Source organism: Bombus fervidus, chromosome 8 (genome assembly GCF_041682495.2).
Source record: "Bombus fervidus isolate BK054 chromosome 8, iyBomFerv1, whole genome shotgun sequence".
In the NCBI taxonomy this organism is placed as follows: domain Eukaryota; kingdom Metazoa; phylum Arthropoda; class Insecta; order Hymenoptera; family Apidae; genus Bombus; species Bombus fervidus.
The window spans coordinates 14,905,913-14,928,282 of record NC_091524.1 but is presented as its reverse complement, the minus strand read 5'-3'; the positions used below and the strand labels follow the sequence as shown (position 1 = coordinate 14,928,282).

The 22,370-nt window shown below is 28.6% G+C and overlaps 6 protein-coding genes across 21 annotated transcripts in view; 3 read left to right on the top strand and 3 right to left on the bottom strand.

Moving 5' to 3' along the window:
- Med4 (mediator complex subunit 4) overlaps window positions 1-18,846 on the top strand; it is a 105,651-nt gene extending 86,805 nt beyond the window's left edge. The window contains exons 2-5 of one of the 2 annotated variants that reach the window (XM_072008613.1): window positions 17,444-17,561; window positions 17,656-18,062; window positions 18,132-18,251; window positions 18,350-18,846. In XM_072008613.1, coding sequence (XP_071864714.1) covers window positions 17,491-17,561; window positions 17,656-18,062; window positions 18,132-18,251; window positions 18,350-18,519 — 768 coding nt within the window. In that variant the 5' untranslated portion in view covers window positions 17,444-17,490 and the 3' untranslated portion in view covers window positions 18,520-18,846. Of the gene's footprint in view, window positions 1-17,362; window positions 17,562-17,655; window positions 18,063-18,131; window positions 18,252-18,349 lie in introns of those variants that run through there. The other variant, XM_072008612.1, reaches the window with a different exon arrangement.
- Cbp20 (cap binding protein 20) lies at window positions 83-1,947 on the bottom strand. Of its 3 annotated transcripts, none has more exons than XM_072008618.1 (4): window positions 1,807-1,947; window positions 1,553-1,585; window positions 470-790; window positions 83-371 (listed from the first exon to the last, which is right to left on the bottom strand). In XM_072008618.1, the coding sequence occupies exons 1-4, from the start codon at window positions 1,879-1,881 to the stop codon at window positions 267-269; spliced, it is 534 nt and encodes a 177-aa protein (XP_071864719.1). In that variant the 5' UTR covers window positions 1,882-1,947; the 3' UTR covers window positions 83-266. The 3 variants fall into 3 exon arrangements, with proteins under 3 accessions (XP_071864719.1, XP_071864722.1, XP_071864721.1); XM_072008621.1 differs by having other exon boundaries at window positions 960-1,585; window positions 1,807-1,923; XM_072008620.1 differs by lacking the exon at window positions 1,553-1,585.
- LOC139989906 (uncharacterized) lies at window positions 2,174-3,935 on the top strand. Its single transcript, XM_072008602.1, has 2 exons — window positions 2,174-3,275; window positions 3,351-3,935. The coding sequence occupies exons 1-2, from the start codon at window positions 2,558-2,560 to the stop codon at window positions 3,740-3,742; spliced, it is 1,110 nt and encodes a 369-aa protein (XP_071864703.1). The 5' UTR covers window positions 2,174-2,557; the 3' UTR covers window positions 3,743-3,935.
- On the top strand, window positions 4,918-6,806 carry Smb (small ribonucleoprotein particle protein SmB). Of its 2 annotated transcripts, none has more exons than XM_072009643.1 (3): window positions 4,918-5,220; window positions 5,960-6,494; window positions 6,629-6,806. In XM_072009643.1, exons 1-3 carry the CDS (start codon window positions 5,218-5,220, stop codon window positions 6,742-6,744), a joined length of 654 nt encoding a protein of 217 aa, XP_071865744.1. In that variant the 5' UTR covers window positions 4,918-5,217; the 3' UTR covers window positions 6,745-6,806. The 2 variants fall into 2 exon arrangements, with proteins under 2 accessions (XP_071865744.1, XP_071865745.1); XM_072009644.1 differs by lacking the exon at window positions 4,918-5,220 and adding an exon at window positions 5,363-5,769.
- Window positions 6,809-15,409, bottom strand: LOC139990393 (uncharacterized). Of its 10 annotated transcripts, XR_011800556.1 has the most exons (14): window positions 15,120-15,394; window positions 14,148-14,322; window positions 13,699-13,877; window positions 13,424-13,533; window positions 13,220-13,345; window positions 12,955-13,120; window positions 12,627-12,872; window positions 12,407-12,547; window positions 12,189-12,328; window positions 11,020-11,151; window positions 10,762-10,935; window positions 9,505-9,737; window positions 8,981-9,100; window positions 6,809-7,827 (listed from the first exon to the last, which is right to left on the bottom strand). XR_011800556.1 is itself a non-coding variant. In XM_072009635.1 (13 exons), the coding sequence occupies exons 1-13, from the start codon at window positions 15,181-15,183 to the stop codon at window positions 7,734-7,736; spliced, it is 1,947 nt and encodes a 648-aa protein (XP_071865736.1). In that variant the 5' UTR covers window positions 15,184-15,409; the 3' UTR covers window positions 6,809-7,733. The 10 variants fall into 10 exon arrangements, 9 of the variants coding, with proteins under 9 accessions (XP_071865736.1, XP_071865741.1, XP_071865734.1 ...); XM_072009635.1 differs by lacking the exon at window positions 8,981-9,100 and having other exon boundaries at window positions 9,505-9,704; window positions 15,120-15,409; XM_072009640.1 differs by lacking the exon at window positions 8,981-9,100 and having other exon boundaries at window positions 9,505-9,596; window positions 15,120-15,408.
- On the bottom strand, window positions 18,619-21,336 carry LOC139989907 (SAC3 domain-containing protein 1). Of its 3 annotated transcripts, none has more exons than XM_072008605.1 (7): window positions 21,191-21,336; window positions 19,998-20,189; window positions 19,752-19,913; window positions 19,418-19,666; window positions 19,166-19,306; window positions 18,909-19,098; window positions 18,619-18,833 (listed from the first exon to the last, which is right to left on the bottom strand). In XM_072008605.1, the coding sequence occupies exons 2-7, from the start codon at window positions 20,063-20,065 to the stop codon at window positions 18,759-18,761; spliced, it is 885 nt and encodes a 294-aa protein (XP_071864706.1). In that variant the 5' UTR covers window positions 20,066-20,189; window positions 21,191-21,336; the 3' UTR covers window positions 18,619-18,758. The 3 variants fall into 3 exon arrangements, with proteins under 3 accessions (XP_071864706.1, XP_071864705.1, XP_071864704.1); XM_072008604.1 differs by lacking the exon at window positions 21,191-21,336 and adding an exon at window positions 20,632-21,156 and having other exon boundaries at window positions 19,998-20,186; XM_072008603.1 differs by lacking the exon at window positions 21,191-21,336 and adding an exon at window positions 20,632-21,154.
- Window positions 21,337-22,370: the final 1,034 nt, after the last annotated feature.

Here is a 22,370-nt window from a genome sequence, read left to right as displayed (position 1 = left end):
TTTCTTGTTAAAACATTCTTGTTTCTTTATCATCTAACAGTAACAAATTGGAATAAAAATAAAATTTCCACTATATTACGTATAATTTTTAAAAAATAATTTTTACTTATGTTTCATAATTGTCCTTATTTACTATGTATGTACAGTTGTTACAGTTACTATTTTAAATATCATGTTATCTATCCTTAAATGCGATTAATTAAATACTAATAATTTTCTTACACATACAAAATTTAAAATTAAGAAGCAGTCATATTCATACAATTTTAACGTCCAAAAGCTCCATCAGAAAGTGGAGTTACTTTTTGTTGTATTATTTTACCATAGCCTCCTCTTCCACTATCAAAGTCTGATCTGTATTCATCTCTTACCTATAATAATATAATTCATTATATAATTTATTATATTAATAAATTTTAATGCGCTATAATTCTATAATTATATTATTACAGAAAATAAAGGTACACACTTGTCCTCCAGTTTTGCCTCTTCCATATTGCCTGCCTTCAATAAAACCAGCATCCCAATCTGTTCTAATAATTCTATCATCTAAGCGAGTACCATTAATATATCGCATACAGTTTTCAGCGTCAGCCCTTTGATAATACTCAACAAAACAAAAACCGCAAGGTGTTTTTTTATATTTATCCAATCCCATGATAATTCTTCTAATATCACCACATTTTGAAAATAGTTCATATATTTGTTCCTCTGTAGTATAAAACGATAAATTTCCAACATATAAAGTTGTAGAAATTCTTAAGAGCCTATCCTGCTCAGCTCTTGAACCCTGTAAACATAAAATTATTACTAAAGAGAAATTAATACTAATAAATCGTTTATTGTTATTATTATTATTGCGATTACAATTAGCATTTTTGCTATTGCTTTATGTAATTTTTGTGGCTAATATTACTATTATTATATAAATGTTCTAGGAGAAAATCAAATAACTTTACCATCATGTTGGGTAATTTAATCTAAATCAAAAGGATCATACATACTATGGGTCTTGATTCATATGTTTTTGAGATAATCATTGCTTACTTTACTCAAGTATCACACAAAATAGGAATTAAAAGTAAATAACAGACTGTTTAACACATTCTATGTAGGAGGATTTCTATGATTCCTACATTCTATATCAAAAAAAATGGAAAACAATTTTATCACTTTGGTTTGAAAAATATCGAAAGAAATATAACGTTGACACATGTACTGATATCATTACAGAAGTGTTTCCTTCTCCTTGATACTCAATGTAATTCTATATTTCAAATTGTTCATTTCAATTTGGTGATTTAATTTCTATTTACAATGCCTCTTATATTTTTAAATGTAAAATATGCAGATATGTAGATTTTGTTCACTTTGAACGCCTTCTTTAACATATACAAGGTAAAAAAGAAAGAAACAGTAAGAAATATATAAAAAATAAAAAACTATTGCTCTATTCCAATTATGTATATATGGAGTCTATTTTTTCAAATAAATAAAAATCCAGTAGAGCAGGATCCATAGTGTGTATGAACTTTTTGATTTCCAAACATACTGATGAAGTTATTCCACTTCCTCTTGGGACACCCTGTATGGCAAAATAGATGTAAAGCATTACAATTTGAAATAAATAGTATTATAAAATATAAGATACTATAGTAATCAATGACAAGAAATACAAATATTATAATAAATAATTAAAGAATAAACGAATTTAAATCTCATGTAGTTTAAATCTTATGGTATTAAAATTTTCTCTTTATGAAATATTAAAATTAAAATATTTGAAGAATGTGTTATAAAACTAACCTTAAAATGTTGATCGCGATATGAGCTTAATTCAACGGAAGGCGAAGTTGATGGATTTAATTTTATTGTGGCCATTTTAAATTGTTATGAAACTATTTTCCTTAGTAATCTTATCACACTTAGAAATGTGAAGGCACCTAATCTCTCGACATTCAATTTTATTTAACCACACAAGACATCATTAAACAGTCTCAAAGCAACAAAACTATCGCCATCTATCTCCATGTAAATAATTCAATATATCGAAAATTATTTGACATTTTAAATTGTCTAATTAAAATTTGTCATTAATGTTTTCAATATAATTCATAGTATCTTTACATAGAAAGCAAATCATAAAAATTTCATAATCAAAAACTAAACTTATAAGCGCATTTATATATGTTTTAAAAAAGTAAATGTATTTAGTAAAAAAGATACAATTCAAAACTAAGTTTGGTATCATTAAATTTTGATTGCAAATTTATGATCATGTAAATATAAAATATGCATACCAATTTACAAATTCTACTAAATAATATTCTTTGATAAACCATAATATGGTGCTAACACTTTGTTAAGTCAAATATTTGTAACATAAATACTACGATTATGGCTTTCGCATATTGCGAAAACACACATGAAGAATTATGAATTACAAATTTTCCTAAATAAACTCAATTGAATTACGAAAATTAAAATATATTAAAGAACGATAAATATACTTTTTTAAATATTTGAATCTTTTGGAAAATATTTTCACGATTTTGAAATGAGTGGTAAATTACAAGCTTCTGCTAATTCACATGAAATTGCAGTTTCTAGTTCATCAAAGACCAGTGCTATTTCCGATCCTAAAGCTAACAATAAATGCTTTGAATTGTTCTTAAGTTGCTTTAGAATTAATTCCAAAAAGGAGTCCTTAGAAGACATTGTAAATAGTAATGCCAAAGAATATGATTATATTGTTGAGAAACTTATAGTAAAACGTGTACCTTTCATTTTCTTTTCTATATCAGAGAATGCTTTAAAGAACAAAATTAACCCTGAGAGTAAAAGTAATTCTATTAAAGATGTCCTGCAATTGCAAACAAGATCAAATAGTACACATTCAGCTGTGTCAGAAACCCAATCGTTATTATATTATTCTAATAGATTTGATCCAAATATGATATCCTTACAAACTTCTAATAAATGTTTATACTTTGATAAAAATACATTTACGTTGAATGAAAGAAATAAAAAACACACATTATCCAATGATTACCATACTAGAATAACTGAATTGATGAATACTATGAGTAGTTTACATCCAGATTTGAAAGAACATGAAAGACCACCAAAAGATTGTTGTCCTTTAAATATGCCAAAAAACAAAAGTGTTATGTCTGCAGAAATGTCTCTTAAAGGATTAAGAAATAGCATACCTCAGGAGCAAGAGATATTTAAATCACAATCTTTTGTTCAAGAAGCATTTCTAAAGAAAAGAGGTTTGTAGTTTCTTTTAATAACTTTGAAAAACCTAATAAATTTATTTATTTTATTTAAATTTTGCATTCTTTCAGAGTTTAGGAATGTAGATGAAATTAAATCAAAAAATGATCAAAAAATTTTTAGTTTGAATCAAATGGAATATATGAATTTGGATAATCTTCAAACTAATTCTTCTAAAATTAAAAAGTCTAGTATCCAATCCATTCATAAAGTTTCTTGTAACTCAGCAAATTTTGTGCAACCAATTATTGATATGAATCAAATGAATATAGAAAACAAACCAAATAATAGACAATTGCGATATAATCACCAATCTTCGATAAATCAATCTAAAACATTATCTGAGAACATTGTAAACACTAATCCTTTAAGTACAGTATTAAGGTGGAATATCATTATAAAGCATTCTAAGTCAAAAACATATTCTTCTCAAAAAATGAGAAAATATTTCAATATAAGCTAGCAGATTCAAATAAGTATACAATAAAATCAAAATTAATTTTTTGGTATGGTCAAACAATAGATTCAGTAAAATTTTTAATTTATTATGTATATTACGTAATGAAAATTGATGTTTTCTTTAAAACAATATCAAAAATATAATAAATTAAAATCTGATAAAGTAAATATTTTCTAATAAATATCTTTAAAAATTATACATTGTTTTTAATTTTTATATGAATTTAATGCTTTCTTTTTAGTTTTAATAAATTTTATATTTAAGTTGTATGATTCATTTTAAATTACATTGCTACAATTACAAAACTATGTCATTAATTATCATATATGTAAGTTTAAAGCAATTTTCAATGCTGCCATAAAGTATGTATTAATCAGTATGCAGTGCGTGTGTATGTGTGTAAAAAACACATAAATAGTTACTTCAAATATGCTTAATTTTTCAAAATAGTAGGATATTTAATCAAAATTTTTAAATTTATAAATTGATATAAACTTCATAAATAAATAAATTTATAGAAAAATTAAAGATTTGGAAAGTAAAATAAGATAAATATTATAAAAGTTCATAATTCTTTATTATAATATTAATACTTATTATGTATACATTATTTATTGTAACATCATAGCTTTATTGGTAAATAAAAATATTTTTCATATTTTTTAATATTTTAATTATAATATTTTGTAGAAATTCAGTTTAATAATTGAAATTGCAATTATATAAAATATGTTTTTTCAAAAGAGAACATAATTATACATAAATAATAAAAAAAACAATAAATATATTTTTAACTCCATTAAAATAAATCATTTTTCTAATTTTTAAAAATATAAATAAAACCTAATCAGATGCTTCTTATCTTTGTGCAGTTTTTGTGAATTGTATCTGATTATATGTTACATTATTTTTTATTATATATACTTATTTTCCAAAGTGATTTTAAATATATGTGTTATCAAAGGAGAAATTTCTTCTCTGATATTATCTCTACCTCGTTCACGATCATATAAACATGTCTTGATACTCCCTAGGGAAATTCGTTCGAAAATTGAATCGTGACTGGTTGGGAGAAATCAACATGGAAGACAACAAAGTTTGTGTCCTTGTGAAACAAACAGAGATGAGTAGAGTGTCTCTGTCTCCGTTTGAGACATTCATAGCATGTCACGCATGTGCAGAACGAGAATCTTCTTATCTTCCATGTTGATTTTTCACAACTAATCAAGACTCAATTTTCGGATAGTTTTCTTGCTTCGGTTTATGAGTGTAGAAACCTACTTATATGATCATGCATTAAACACATTAAACTCTACGATAGCATCATCTACTTATATAGAAAGGTTATGTTGTTAGAATAAACAACTTCACCTGATGTAACCGGATTGTAGCCGGCTAACATAGGTACATCGTTATAAAATAGCTAAAAGACAATAACTCGTTCCTAATTTTGTTTGGTGTTGATAAAGGCAGGCAAAATGGTAAGTGAAAAAAAGATAAACTTTTCCTCTGGGTACCCAATTTTTTCAACCTAGAGGGGACCAAAAATTATTGACTTTTTTACAATCATATAGTTTTCGACGTATAGTGTAGAATTCGAAAATACAAGTTTTATGGCGAAGAATCCACCGGTTCAAAAGTTATGACAATGTAAAACTGAGTAGTTTTTAAATATCTTACACATTACTTTAATGCCATATTGCTTTTATCCATTATCTGATTAGTCCGCACACATGAATTGAACTTCGCCGAAAAGTTTGTATACTAGCATAACCGGCCGCCTGCCGGTGGCCGGAGAGTAAAAGATATTTCAAACTGATTCCTAACTTAAACCAATATTCACGACTCAAACTCTCGTTGCAACGGCAAGATTCCTAAAGTTCAAACTGGCATCATTAAACTCTATTCGATAAGTACTTTCAATAAATATAGGACTCGACCAAAAAAATTGGATACCCAGTGAAAAATAACAAATTTATATACCTTTTAAGTGTTTGAAAATAGTGGTAACATAACCTTATCACATAATGGTAAATGTTAAACAAAGAAATCGTAAATATTTTTTTATAAATTATTTTTTGTGAGTAATTAAGATATTGCAACATAAAGAAAAATATGATTTTTAAAGTTGTATATTTTTTTAAATCGGATATTTTTGTTAAAACTGAGTATTCGCGTTGTACATATTTAACTGTAAAAGTTAAAACAATTTTTTTTCAGACGATTGGTAAAAATAATAAGATGCTGCAGCATATCAATTACAGAGTCAGAATTATTTTGCAAGACTCAAGAACATTCATAGGCACGTTTAAAGCCTTTGATAAACATATGAACCTTATACTTGGTGATTGTGAAGAGTTTCGTAAGATTAAACCAAAAAATACAAAGCAACCTGAGAGAGAAGATAAACGAGTATTGGGCTTTGTACTCTTAAGAGGAGAAAACATTGTTTCTCTGACTGTGGAAGGTCCTCCACCTCCAGAAGAAGGATTACCCAGAGTACCAATTCCTGGGGCAGCACCTGGACCTGGAATGGGTCGTGCTGCAGGGCGTGGCATGCCTGCTAATGTTGCTGGAGTACCTGCTGGTTTACAAGGTCCTGTTAGAGGTGTCGGAGGTCCTTCGCAACAAATAATGACACCAGGAGGTAGAGGTCAAGTTTCTGCTCCACCGCAGATGCATCCAGGTGGTCCTCCACGTATGCCAGTTGGAGGTCCTCCACCTGGAATGATGGGTCCACCACCAGGCATGATGGGTAATATTTTACAGATTTTAGTTGTTTTCTTTTAAACTGTTAGTAGAGATTCACAACAACTTCATGAAATCTAGGAGTTGTTTTGATTTTAAATTATTAGTGTTAAAGTTTGAAATTTGGTTGCTTGGTTGTAGGAATGCCACCAGGAATGCCACCCATGGGACGTGGAGGTCCACCAATGGGACCACCTGGAATGAGAGGTCCACCTCCAGGTATGATGCGTGGTGGACCACCCCCTCGTCCATATTAGTACTTTTTAAGATAATACAATATTGTAACTGGTGATAATAAAGGTCTCTTTTATAATGTTAATATCTTTTCCATTCATGTAACTTTGATTACCAGTTATAAAGAACTTATGTAAGATAAAGATAAGTATTTTGTATAAATCTGAATAGATACTTCTCAGATGTTTTAATAGAAAAAAAGAACAATGTTTAGTAAAAAATGCGTAATTGTAAAATTGAAGTATATGTACTCGAAAATCAATTAAGAAAAAAAAAGAAATTATATAAGAAATATTAAAATAGTGATACAAACATACATGTAACAGACAATCAAATGAGAGACGAATATTGTATGGTTTTTTAATTAATAGTTTAATTTTTATGAAATAACAAACCACGGATAATAAAGGCATGAAAAGCTGATTCTCTATATAAATTTTTATTACACACTTTAACCATTCCATCAAAAAGCCAGTTAATAATAAATTAGAAATACTATCTAAATATTAAAATTTTCCAATTAAAAACAGATTATTAACTGAATTAAAACTTATAAAAATGTATTCTTTATTTTTTTGCACAGATTTAATACTTCCAATACCAATATTAGTCTTGGAATAGCCGAGTTCTAAAGTTACATATATGTATATCTACAACAACATTAAATGAACATTTTGATTTTTTGAAAGACAAGATACAGTTCTGTGCCTTGTCTGTACTTATATGTATATAAATTGTTCATCATTTAGAACTGTATCATCATATTTCCTTTTTTGAATGAAATGAAAGCTTTTCTTATTTTCAACAAAGTCTATATACATGTTTATCAATATTTTAAATTTCTATTTCTATGTATTAGATTAACTTAAAGTCCTAAAATCAGAATCAATAGAACCGTTTTGGAATTCATAAGAAACAACTATGATTTATATGTATATATATGTATATAAAGTTTGATTATCATTCTATGTACTTGGCTCTTGAAAGATTCTGTTTATATCTTACATATACATTATTTTAATGATACAAAGCGTGAGCAAGTGTCAGAATTATAAATTTCTCTATTTAACATATATATATATAATTGCGATGCGTATTCGATTTGGCTGCAACAATAAAAAATATGCAATATCAGTTTCCATGGTCACACAGAAGATTTTACGTTAAATAAGATATTACTAACATCTTCTAAGAATCTGAATACCTTGGGCAGCTTCGGTAAGAAATTACATTAATAATTGTAAAATTAGGCTTTACGTAAATAGTACCTTAAAATAAGAGACAGGTACAATACTAAGTACGAATGAAATTTTCTATAGATAGATTTTTCTCTTTCAAAATATACAATTTGTGTTATGTTAAATGATGTTAAAAGACTTGTTTCTGAAATCATATCGTTTTACATTTTCGTAATTTTTAATATGGAATGGCATAACATGATCTAATGAATGCATTTTTTATTTATACAGAACTTAAATTTAATAGTACGGATATGAAAAGTTGCATTGTTTGATATATTTAATATAATCTGTTATTTTGTGTACAAAATTTGTTACGACACAAAAAGTATTATTTTTAGATCCAATAAAGTACGATTATCATTAGTAGGTTTCTTTCCTATTAAATGTTTAATTGCCAGTGACTTATAAATTTGGCACATACCAAATGTAAATTAATTATACTATATTATAGGTATCTGAAGAATTGTACTGTTCTTCATGTGTCATACAAACATTAATTGTATAAATTAACTCTCCGACAAAAGGCTTATTTCTTTAAAAAGATTAAAATTTCGTTAAATATTAAATGCACAGGAATATATATATATATATATACACACACACATATATATATATATATATATTCCTCTTTCTCATATTTATTTAGTACTCTTTTTTGTTAAAATTTTTTTACTTTAATAATGCACATTAGAAACATTTTTTTGTAAATTATTATAATCTTAAATTTTAATATAATTTTATATCAAGTATTAAATATTTTTAAAATAGTTGCAATTCTACTTATATGTTTTATCATCATGTTTATTTAAAAACAATGTGCATTAAATAAGTATGGAAAATTATGAAATACTATTCATGAGATCAGATACAAAAACTTGGGTTTTAGAAAATGATTTAAGCAATGTAATAAATCATTTAAATCATAAAAAAAATATATAAACGACACTTCGTAATGTTGTACAAAAGTAAAATTAATACTAAAACATGAAAGCCATCAAATAGGATTTCATCAATTTACCTTATATATTTATATTGTAGTTTGAATTTGAAAATATTTGTTTACTTTTTGAATGTTTCAGAGGATCCATATATAATTCGTTAAATAAAAATTTGCATTTGCATATATATCTTTACTTTCCTTAAATAGAAAAATACGAATTAATCGTAGCAGAAACGATAAAAGATATGAAATACGCTTCATAAAATAAGTTTAAAAAATTAAAAGTTTTATAGTACAAAATAAAATAATTTTCTTTTTTTTTTTAAATCATCAATAGCAAAATATTTTAATTTGTTATGCATGCGCTTAATTTTATTCATTTATGTCATGAAAAGTTTGTAAATAGTGTTTAATTCGACTCAAGAAGCGTATATTTTTGGGTATATTTCAATCTGCAAAATATTTTGCACATAAAACATATTATTAATTTACAATGAACAATTTACAAAAATTTTTAAAGTAATTATAAAGTTAGTTGTCGGTATTACATGCGCTTTTTAACACAACAATTTCGTAGTACATTTCGATAGTTTCAAACTGACCTGTGTTTCTCATCTTTAACAGTAGTAATTACAGCATCGGTTTTTACAACTAGCTCTTTATCCTGTACATGTAAATCACTGTTACTTGGTTCCTTTGAAAGAAGAGCATTAGTATTTTGTATCACAGTCTTAGATTCAGAGGTAAGAACATGAGATGATTCAAGAAGATGAGAGAGTGCTTTATTTTTTTCCAAAACATCCTGCCGAAGATTGAACATAATAGTATTACCAGACTGAAAAAAATTTTTTTTAATTTATACTTTTATCATTTTGCAAAAGTATCATACTATTTATAGAAGGTATAGACATGTTGATAGTACAACTGGTTATGCATTCTGTGCAAATATGAAATAAAACCTTTTATTTTAGATTTTATTTTCGAAAAATTATTAAATATTACACGAGAGATCGATTTTTAACTACAGTAATGATTTATTAAATTCTTCAAGAAAAAAATTATTATAAATGGTTTATTACCAGATGCAATTTGTAATTACCAAATAATAAGTCTATGAATTCTGGTCAACGACTTTTTTGTCTTTAATATTTGAAAACGTTAAATAATATTTTAATGTCATTTGTGAGTACGATTTTTAATGTCATAATTATAATTATGTATTATAATGATAATTATAATATGTAAAATCCAAAGAAAATGTTTCGCTAAGTATATGTAAACTTGATTATTGCTCAAAAATTGATATTTTTAAACATATATTAAAATGGGAACTATACTATATACTATATTTTCAATTTAGTTTTTTTATAGAAAATCATTCCATATTTGTTCGTATCATCTTTATGGTAACATTTTATGCATCAATCATAGGATAGATGTATAATTAATAAATTGTCATTTGTTCCAGAAAATGTGTAAACATTAATGAAAGTAAGTAAATATACAGTGGAACTTCGTTTATATGAACGAAATTTTAATAGTACTTGGTTATCTGAACTTTCGTTGAGTTCCTATTGTCTGAAGTACCACCGAGCGTCAATACATTTGTATAATTGTCTAACAATAAGATGTATATAAACAGCAGGAGCGCGCGTTATGTGACACACTCTTATTCTTTTCAATCGATACAAATTTGCAACATTATTATATATTTAAAAACAATTATTTCGAATTCTTACTAATTAAACGAAAAACGACAATAGATAATGCCTTGTCCTTAGACAAATTCATGTAAACGAAGTTCTAGTGTACATATTATACTTATAGATTTGTAAACAATAAAAATATGTAATTATTACCTTTATATTAGATGTTATAGATTCTGTATGAGATGAGTTTGTTGTGGATAGCATAGTTAGACCTTGATCTCCATTATTCAATGTAACATGGCGCTGAACCACATTAATAGGAGCATTGTGTTGACTCGTGACACACAAACTTTTTCCACCCACTATTACTTTCCCTAATACTTCCTATAATATATAAGATTATATTGTGTTTACATTTAGAATAAAATGCACGATAATTATTACTCTACATATAAAATATTACTATACCTTGCCTGCTTGAGAGAGAGTAACACCTTTGGTTTGACCTTTTTGTATAACAATCACGTTTGTTTTAGATCCTAATTTTGTATCAGGGTGGTGAGATATATTTACAGTTTTATTAGAATTTAGTGTAACACCCTAGAACATTACAATGTTATATATTTTTGTATCCAATTTTTGAATCTAATTTACATTATATCTTTATATTTCATTGTATAGGGTGTTTGAGAAGGATTAGTCATATGTGTCATCATAACAGTGATAGTCTATACTTATGAATCGGCGAAGATCTGTAAAAAAGAATTGCCGCAAAATTGACTTTGATCAGAAAATTTAAGGTCAAATTTTCAAACGAGTGTAATCATTTTTCTCTTTTTTGCTCTTTTCGCCAATGACCGCGAGGTTGAGCGAACTGCTTCCCGATGTTCAGTAGTATGACGTAATGCTATTTTTTGATGACCTAATCATACGAAATCGCATCGATCTGGAATCTCTTATGCACATAGTGATCTTCCATTATTTTTCATTGAATTACATTATATTTCACGAGCGAAAAAATAGTTTTGTTGCGCTTTGTCAATAGCACGCAATGTTTCTCTTATAATGCACCAGTTTTTCCTCTTCACTCTTAGGTAATAAAAACAGACTGACACCTCACTGATTTTGAAATCGCAGAGCGTGGACTCGTGTTTCGTACAAATATTGGGAAGAGAAGAAAAAGAAAGAAAGAAAAGAAGACGCAAATTCATTGCTACAGGGGTATCTATGTGTGAAAGCAATCTGTTAAAGATAACAACTAGCTATTTATGTCGTGTATTCTCCAAATATAAAGAAAGAAAGAAAGGTATGAGATAAATAATAGTGTATCCGGGATATCTACTGGGGTACATGCAATAATAGTTGTTATATAAAATAATATATAGGCAGATTATAAATAAAGTGAGTTTGAAAACTAACAAAACTTTAGTATTTCCAATTTGTTCCTTTGGGACTTTTTATCATTACAATGAGTAGAATTAGATTTAAATTTCTCGGTAAACGTCAATTTTGTGGCAATTTTTTTGTATAGATCTCCATCAATCCAGGGGTATAAGTGCAGAGAAGTAGTACAACGCTGTGATGATCGCGAAAAATCATTTTCGAACACCCTGTAACATTTATTTTTAAAATCATACCATCTTGGCAGTGGTTTGATTGTTGAGCGTTGAAGATAATTTTTTACAAGTTAATGTTGTTATTTGCTTAGCCTGAGGTGGCCCTGGTCCATTAGATACTGTTGTAACAGGACAAACAGCCATCAGTCGATGTGAATTACCTAATGATGATCATGAAAAAATGAATTAAATTATTGTAATTTCTGAATTCAACCATGATTAATTTTGATAATACTTGCTGGAGGTAATAGCTTTAGGTATTGGAGGTTTTATGTTAGAATGTATTACTGGCACAATGCACTTTGTGCTGCTTATAACTGAATTCGAATTTTCTGAACTTGATGGTTTTTGTAAAGTGTGAGATACAGATACTTTTGGACCTGAAGTAGTATCAAAAATTAATCCAATTAGGCTCAATTAAACAATGTATTGTGTATTCTCAGATAAATGTATCCATACTTAAGCTATCTTGTGTAGATACATCTTGAACATCAGGCTGAAATTTATTTCCTGTTGTACATGACACATTACCGGACACCAGAATTGCAGATCCGATTTTTGTATTAAGCTTATTTTGCGTTGTAATTACTCTTCCTTTAGCTTTTGTAATACTTGTACCTACTGGGATTACTGTATTCACAAAATTACCAGGTGGAATTACTGAATGGTTACTGGCACTTTCTTGTACTACTGATTCCATAGATTCTAAATTTGACATAATGAATTAAAAAAAAAATTGTACATCATTTAACCATACCATCAATACATTATAATTAAGAACAATCACCTGTAACATTTTCTCCACAATTAATATTTAATGGTATTATAGTGACATTTTGATGCTGTAACGAATTTGTAGGTATTCGTGACAAATGAATAGTATTTTCTAGCGATCCTTTATCAGCAGTACCATGATTAAAAGTTCCTATTGAACTTGAAGATACTACCAGAACCTACATTATATATACAGTTATTAAATAGTTTAAAAAAGTTATTTTCTATTGTTTTATTTTATTTTCTCTCTGTTTTTCTTTTCTTTTTTTCTTAATTACCTTGTTTGGAGGTGCTGGTGAGAGAGGAGAAGAGGGTTTACGTTTCTCAGATGTAATATATTTTTCACTGCTATCAGAGGTATTGCTGTGATTATTAACTTCTTTATTCCTATCTGATTCAGTGACCTGTAATATATTATGTGTAATAATTAAAACAAAATTTGAATATTTTTACAATATAAATAATCATGTAATTTAAATTACCTCAGTTAGAACATTTTCATCGCTTAAATTATCTTCACTAGATGCAAACTCATGATTGCTAAACAAGTTTTCTTGTACTTTTACCTTCACAGGAGATTCATTTCTAATATCTATGGAAACAAATATAAAACAAGAAATGAAGTTTCTTTATATTTTGAAATATTCAAAAATACTATTGGTTAAATCTGCTTAACTTACAGTTCTATAGCCATACATTATTTTACATAGACTAAAACCACACATTTACCAAAATAGATAATATTTTTCCTTAAAACCTTTTGCATCCTCTGCTATCTCATGAACATGAAGATTCCTTTTGTTTGCTGCTACTGTTGCAAGGGACAAGCTATTTGCTAAAGTTGTGAATGCAGATCGAGCCTTTAATCTTGGTAAAAGTGGAATAGCACGTCGGCCTTCAATAGTCCAATCAGTACCAGTATTTGGACCACTTAACCTATATAATGACATCTTATGAAGATTCAATTGCAAAATGTCCAAACTGAGCATATTCTCAACAAAATAAGTTAAATTTGAATAACAATCTTTAAAACAAAAATTGATAAGGAAACATACATTAAGAGAATTAATATGAAATTGCAAAGCAAAATCTATTTTGGGTCATTAATAGCATTCTAGAACAAAATTTTTTGGAATGATATATTATAATGAAATGTTATTTAGAGAGGAAAATCATATAATGTATCTTGTTTTAATAAATACTTACTGCTCAGCTATTGTTGCTAATTTTTCATCATTAACAGCTCTTCGTACTTCAGCACGATGTCGTTCATTAGAAATATGTAAAACTTTAGCAAGTTCTTGTAGCAATTTCTGTTTTTCACTAGTGAAAGGACCTTGAGCACGTAAGACAGACACCATATTTCCATAAGCTTCTAACTCTACATTACAAAGAAATCAACTTCAATGTATAAACATAATATATAAAGCTTAAAATAATTATATATACTTAATCAAATAATAGTATAAATATATATACACTTATACAATTATATTTTCTAATAATATAATTTTAAATAATTTGATAATTTTTTTATTCTAATTATTAAGTAATCATTTAAAATACAAGAAATATATATATTTAACAGTATCTGAATTATTTTACCCATAATATTTAGTCATAATAAAAATTTGTACAAATTTACATTACATTAGAGATACTTGCAATATTTATGTTACTGATAATTATCATACAACTTTTTCTGGGAAAATTTACTTAATTATTGATTTTTAGTTTACAAGTTATACACACTTAAACATACATAAAGATTTCTTTCTCTGACATAACAGAATACAATAAGTATGAATATAATACAGTGCAATACGTTATTGGTTTTATAAAACAAATTATCTTATACATACAATATATACAAAAAAATTACAAACATACTATTAAAAATAAGAAAACAATTTATGGGAATAGAGTTATATTTAATAAAATGTAAATACATTTTCAGAGAGTAGTGATAAATTTGAATACATTCATAAATAATAATGATAATTGCATATAGTTCATTGGATTTCTATTTAATACGTTTTAAACATACAAGTTACGGGTATTATGATACTCAATGCTTATTTTAAAATTAAAATATGTGTTCAACGCATACAATGATAATGTTACTGTAAAAAGCTAAATATTACCGAGGCAAGAAAATTATACGAAACATAACCTTACCCAAACATCGTAAACATTTTCTGCACTCATCGCGGGTCATGGTTTCGTGTCTCATCGGCCACATGATTGCATGATTCAATCATTATAATATACACCGTAAACTGTGATAGCTATTCATACACTTTTCCCACATTTTCGACGTTTCGTTGACAGTATGGTAAGTTGTAGATGAAGTTGCCGTATAATTACTTTTATTGTAACTAGCTTTTGTTGTGGTGTTGGTATCACGGCAGTAGTATCGATAGTACGTTGGTTAACTTGAATTCAGAGTACCTAACCTATATAATCTCTTAAAACTGCAGAATCAAGAAAAGATAGATATAAAAAATAATACAAAGACTTAAGCTTCATAATTTGAATGTGCATTTTGAAAAAAGAAGATTCGAATAATTTCATTGTATATTTTTAATTTATTTCAATATATTACAATAATATGTCCTTTTAAAATTTTTACTTTCATGCATACATATCTCAGATAGTTTCTTTGATAAATGTATGTGTATATGTAGGCACAGTAGTTAAAAAAAGTCCGCGTACAACTCTCTGTAGCACAACTCTAAGAAGGATGTGAAAAATGTTTAAAAAATAAAAAAATGGCCTTGTACTTATAAAGAAATATAGAGTACATAATTAATCCTATGCCTATCTTAGATTACAACACGTAAATTATTATATAGAAAGTTGCAACTTAATATGATATCATGACAAAAATTCGTATCAAAAAAATCTGTCCACAAAGGATCCCTTACATGATAATATATGCTTAACGCACTAACAACGATTAAATTATTAATGCTTTATTGAATAACCTCTGTCTTCTCAACATCTGGCAAACAGTTACCCATAAAATTTATTAATTTTTTAGCATCTTCTATTGATATTTTATTACACTATTCTTACAATATTCTTTGAATGTTGTATACATATTGTGTTTGCTTACGCCTTTATTAGTATTTTCTCGTACAAGTACCGAGTACAATTTCGCATTTTATATTTGCAGTTCGCAGAACAAAGGACAACGAACAAAAAAGAATAATGAAGTGGAAGTCGCGACAATTGAGAGAGAAGACGCGAAATGTCTTTGTTCATCACGCAAAAATTTCCTACTTTCATCAATAAGATTTTTTTTTTTTTTTGAATGCTCTCGGCGAGATATTCAATGACGCACGTCTCTAAAGAGCATATTGACGTAGACAATGCTGCTAATTTATTGTCAATTTCTAATTGTATATTTTCACTTTCGGCACTAATGTTTCCTTTGTCTATTTCCTTTAATGGAACATCGTCTGATGTGGAGGTTGTAAATTAGAACAATATATCCTCTTTTAATAAAATTACATCACAATCGGGTTGACAATTACTGTTATAAGAATTAGTATTCAAATTCAACATCATATTCTTCCTGATGACAAGGCGCACTACTTTTACAAAAGGATTGGGATTGTAACCGCCATTGTTTATTCTAAGAATTAAAAATAATTTTTTTTAAAACATCTGTGTTTAAGTGGGAAGTCATAAAAAATATTACATCTTCCCTTTCTAAATCATGCCAAAGCTATACGGTGGCATTTACTGATTGTCGCAATGCTAAGAAACAAGGCGGAGATTTTGATCCAGAAGGTGTCATTACAAACCAATTATTTATACTCTCTAATTATTGTAACAAATCAATTTTGACAGAAGAATATGAATTAAAAATGACACACTTGTTTAGATTAGAATCATGAACAGATCTACTATTTAAATTATTGGTTGGTAGTTCATCTGACTGTCACTAGAGACATCAATGTCAGAAAGGTATGTACGTGTGTGCATTAATGATGTTAAGTAATAATACAGAATCTCAAAGTGGTTGCATTTGTAATAGACTTCAGAGCTATTCTATACCAACTTTAAGCCAAAGAAGCACACCGCACCAACTTTAAGTTAAGAAAACTCCCTATTTTATCAATCGAAGAAGAAAAATAATTTAGTAAAATTATCAATAATGCACCTTGTTATATTCATATTTTGCTATTTGTTATTTTATCACACCTCCATATCTTTCCTAATTTGATGCAAGCTAATGGATACCAGAGAACTTACAGGAAATAATCACTAATTACATGAGCGTCGAAACGCCTTATATATTATACCGCGGTGTGGAGCTGTGATTAGGCGATCGTGTAGCATCGCTTCTACTAAGTATTGTGATTTGTGTTTTAACACAAAAAGGAAAGACAAATGTAAAGTTAATATGGTGTTAAACTAGTGAGGTTAATAATTCAAAGTTTAGAAAGATATTTATGATATAAGGATCACTTTTCGAGTAAACAATTTTGTAGGCATCTTCCGAATTGAATAATTTCGATCATTGACAGCGTAGAACGTCATGACATCGACTAGTAAAAGTACAAAAGAGGTTCTGTTGTCTATCATCGATGATATCGAGTTGATAGCGAAGTAAGATTTAAAGTTACTACAAATATTTAAAATAAACATGTTTCAATAAATTGTGTTTAATTTTGTTCTTTTATTGCCGTTTTTATTATCGTAGAGAAATGATAGAAAATACGATAGTTCAAAAACCATTGAAACTGTCAAACGAAGAACACTCTCAACTAACAGAATTGTTAATTGCTAAGGACAACGAATTGAAAGCAATTCTAAAACGAGCGGCCGAGCAAGCAAAAATTAACCTGAAAATGGAAGCTTTAAAAGCTGAAGTTGAGAGACAAGACCAAGATATTCAACAATTGCAGCGACAATTGAAAGAGGCAGAACAAATTTTAGCCACTGCAATTTATCAGGCTAAACAAAAATTACAATCCATTGCCCGCGCTAATAAGAGACCAGTACCATCTGAAGAACTAATTAAATATGCACATAGAATAAGTGCGTCAAATGCTATATGTGCTCCACTTACCTGGCAACAAGGAGACCCTAGAAGACCTTATCCTACTGGTATATTATTTATTTGTTGCATTCCTATCATTTCTTTGTAAGTCATGAAAATTATATGTATTGTTACAGATATTGAAATGAGATTAGGTTATCTTGGAAGGTTAAGCGATCTTCCTTTAAATGGACAGATGCCAGGTACTCATCCTGGAATATCATCAGATCTGCATAGACCTGGACATCCAGTAGGTGGTACGTTTGTAGGAATCTATTTTGTGTATATGTTTGCATATACATATACTGGTACACTTAAACTTATTTTATTCCGAATGGAATGATGATTATTTCAGAACCACCTATATCACAATCCAATCAATTTGCATGGCATTCGTCGGGTGAAATTCACATGTCTGTGAGTGGACAAGGAAGTGTTGCCATGAATACCCATAAGCAGGAAACAGAAGATGTTGAAGTTATGTCCACAGACTCTTCAAGTAGTTCATCTAGTGATTCTCAGTGAATATTGATTTTTTGTGGAGTTCGAGTAAATTTCACTTAACTGTTTTATGGTTTCAGTATGATTTTAAGCAAATTGTATGCATATGAACGTTCAAAAAAGTATTTTACAACGAGATACTAGATTTATTAGGGATTAATAGAGATTCTTCATTATTAGTTTGATACATTTATTAATCCCTGATAAAATGAAGCGATGAGCATATAACAATATAAATTAGCATTATACCTTTTATACATGCATTACATAGATTCAAGTAAAACATTTGGTAAAACATCGTGTAAGGATTGATCTGTGTAATACATCTCTGGATGTGTCTGAAATAACAAATGATAATGGCTTTTTCCCTTCTTACTAGAGATTATAATACCTCGTCAATTTCTTCTGCTTACCAGTTGAACTTCATCTTTGAAATTCGCTTTTTGAAATAAAATATTTTGATTGATGAATATAAGACCCAACAGCTCACAATCTGCTCGAATTTTATCTATATCTTTATATAGTAAAAGTTGTTGCAATTTAAGTCCTGGAAACGTGAAAACTTTATTGTTGTATCCTGAACTCATGATTTTCAATGCCGTCCTGTAACATTTTACAATCGCACGTTAATGGAAATTTCGCCTGTAGAAATTTGAACGTATATGCATACCTTCTTAATTTTTGTATGCCCGTCATTGCTGCGCAAATAAGTAACGGAGGAAGTTGTGGAATTAAAGAACAAACGCGCACATAATTTTTTAAATACCAAGCGAATGATATTTTTATGGATAATTGTACATTTGGAGATTTTCTACGAAAAATGATAAATAACAACGAGAATCATTATTCAGAGATGAATAATATATTTGTATTCGAACATATGAATTGTGAGCATATATCATTTATTCTGTTTTGATCGTACCGTAAATCGAGAGGAAGTTGTAATCCTCTCATCAAAGCTTCCGTGCTACCCATGTGTAAAAGAATGTATAATGCTTCCATTTGTGGACGATCATCGTTTAACATTAATTTTTTCATATCACTGTCAAGTTCCAGAGAATTTTTTTTATCTTCAAACTCGTCGTATAAGTTTAACAAACGCATTATACATTCAGCGAGGTGTTGCTCATTGATTTTTGCATTAAATTCGGAGATACTTCGCTCGCATAATCTGCAATTGTTCCTCCGCATCCATTCTACTACTGTTAACACTGTACAGTCTCCAAATCTACATTGAAAAACACGATATATCGTACCTCTGCCCAGAATAAACCAAAAATCGAACTATGGATTCCAACAACCGAATGTTCGTTGGGAGATCAATCCTTTGAATGGCAGCGTCTTGCCTGATAGATCTGATACGATCAAAAATAAAATCGTATACTATTATCCAATCAACATCGTTTCGCGTAGCTATCCTGAAATGAATTTACATATATATGTATATGTACATTGATATCCATAAATTTATTTAACTTGATTTCAATCGTATGAGTAAGTACTTGGTAAACAAATATCGAATCGTTGATAATAAGACTGGTGCTGGACGTAATTGTTTCATATCTGTCATGTCTAATCCTGCTGCTGGACGGCTAAAGCATTTTATCGTTTTTGTTGGATCTGCCTTCGGCAATTTTGATCCCTTTGTAGTTTCATTGATCTCAAACTTGTGTAGTAAACCCTCCTTTTCTCTGCTATAAGTATGTTACGTTACGAATTATTAAAGATTCATTCTTAGCATAATTTAAATTTATATTCACATTTGTATACGATGAAAATAAAATAATTGTGTACGATTCTTTATAATTAATTAAATCTTTTCTTTCAAGCATTCAAAATGAAATGAAATGAAATGAAATGATAACCTTTATTTGTGATAGAATGAAAAATTATGTAGTATCAAAGATTGTTCATTCAAATATAATTTACATCTATTTAATGCAAAAAATTTTATCAACAAGAGAAAAGTAAACGAATGCAAGAGAGATAGTCATCGTTAAATTACCACGAAAAAATATTGATGTATAAATTATAAACAACAATTTACAAGAAAATTTTCGTCAGGATTTGTTTTAATTTCGCAATTGTGTATGATCGAATACATGATAAAATATAATTGGCACACGTATAACTTACATCCAACGTTCTTTGTCTGGACACATTAACAAACACGTTCCTTGTATAAATTCCGTCATTTTAAAGAAAATCCCTTAGAAATGAATGCTTATCGTGACTCGCGTTTCGCATATGTACGTACGTACTTAAAAAGGTTATGTCAGTTATCCCTTGACGAATTCCGCTAAAACATTTACAGTGTTTTCTGACGAGTGGCACGTGATACAACGCGATTAATACGCTTGTAGCGTATGAGAATCGTAAAATTCGTAAAAATGAGTTGCGTTACCGTAGACGTTGGTTGACATGCTCTAAAAATAAGATCCTACATAGTATATACATATATTTATGTATGCATCGGTTATCAAACAGTTATATATGTAATAGAATTTTTCTTATAGTATAAATTACAAGTAAAATTGAAATAATCGCATGATGGTTGTTCTTTTATAGATTTATTTCCTTATTCTGAAATAAGAAAGTCTCGTATACATATGCGCATCTTAAATGATGGAATCTAAAATGAGAACGTATTAAGAATGATCGAGGAGAACGTCCTTGTGGATTACACACGATACACCTGTTATTGCGTAGTCACTTTATCGAAATCACCGTTATTACACGAAGGTTAACGTTCTTGCGTAAACTTTCTCTTCTCTTTCTTCTTCTTCTTCGTTGACTTCATTGTAAATATTAATAAAACTAAAACACAATTAATTATACTATATCGCTCTATCTTAAGACAATGACAATAATCCAGAATCTAGTCTAGATCGACTAAACTGATCTATGCCGGTGATAATCAACGACGACATTACGCGGTAAATGCATGTATTCGATATCGTCGAATTTTCTTGAAATTTTCGCGTGGAACGATAAAAGAAAACGACCACGTCAAAATCGCGTTTGATCCTCAACATAATTTTGTAGTCACTTGGTCTCATTTCCTGGTTGAGGCAACAAATTCCTTTCGCAAGCCTTTACGATGCTTCCAACGAAATCATTATATACATATGTATGTACTTTATTCGTTACATGTTTGTAATGTTCGACCTTCTTTCGAGCTCATTTTTCGAGAAATGTAATAATTGTGTAATAAAAATGCTCAAATGTTTTACATTTTGATTACGAGTACCTGATATTGTCGTCGCGTTTCAATTTCAATTCTTGCTTTAGTCCAAACAAAACGTTTAAACGTTCGTAGGAAAAATCATCTTGCATCGATCTAATCATAGAAATATCCATTAATATTTCCTTTATACGATTATTAATGTTGCCGTTCCATAAGCATATATCGATTGTATCTTTAGATGTATTATATATCTACTTATATGTACCCATACTTGGAATTGGTCGTTACGTGAGAAATTTTTCATAAAAATTATAACTATCATTGTCATTTAAGTCGATTGTCATCGTCGCCGTTACTAAATCATTGCTATTTCTATTTATATGCGATAAAGGTTGAGAAGGGATAAACGATTTCATAAATTTATGCATATGTATATGTATGTCACGTGTAATTTTGATGGGAAAACCGTGACGCATGTCCGCGTTCGATCGCCAGATTCTTCGAAAAAATTCATACTCAACTCTAAAGTTTCGCTATGTAGGTGCGTTAAAAACGAATGATGATTAAATCGTTCAACGATTGATACTTCAGGTTATACGTTGCAGTCTTTCATGTAAAAAGTCACTCGTTATCTTAAATTGTTGTGCGAAGCAGTGTGATATGAGTAATTATGTATGCATAGGTATAG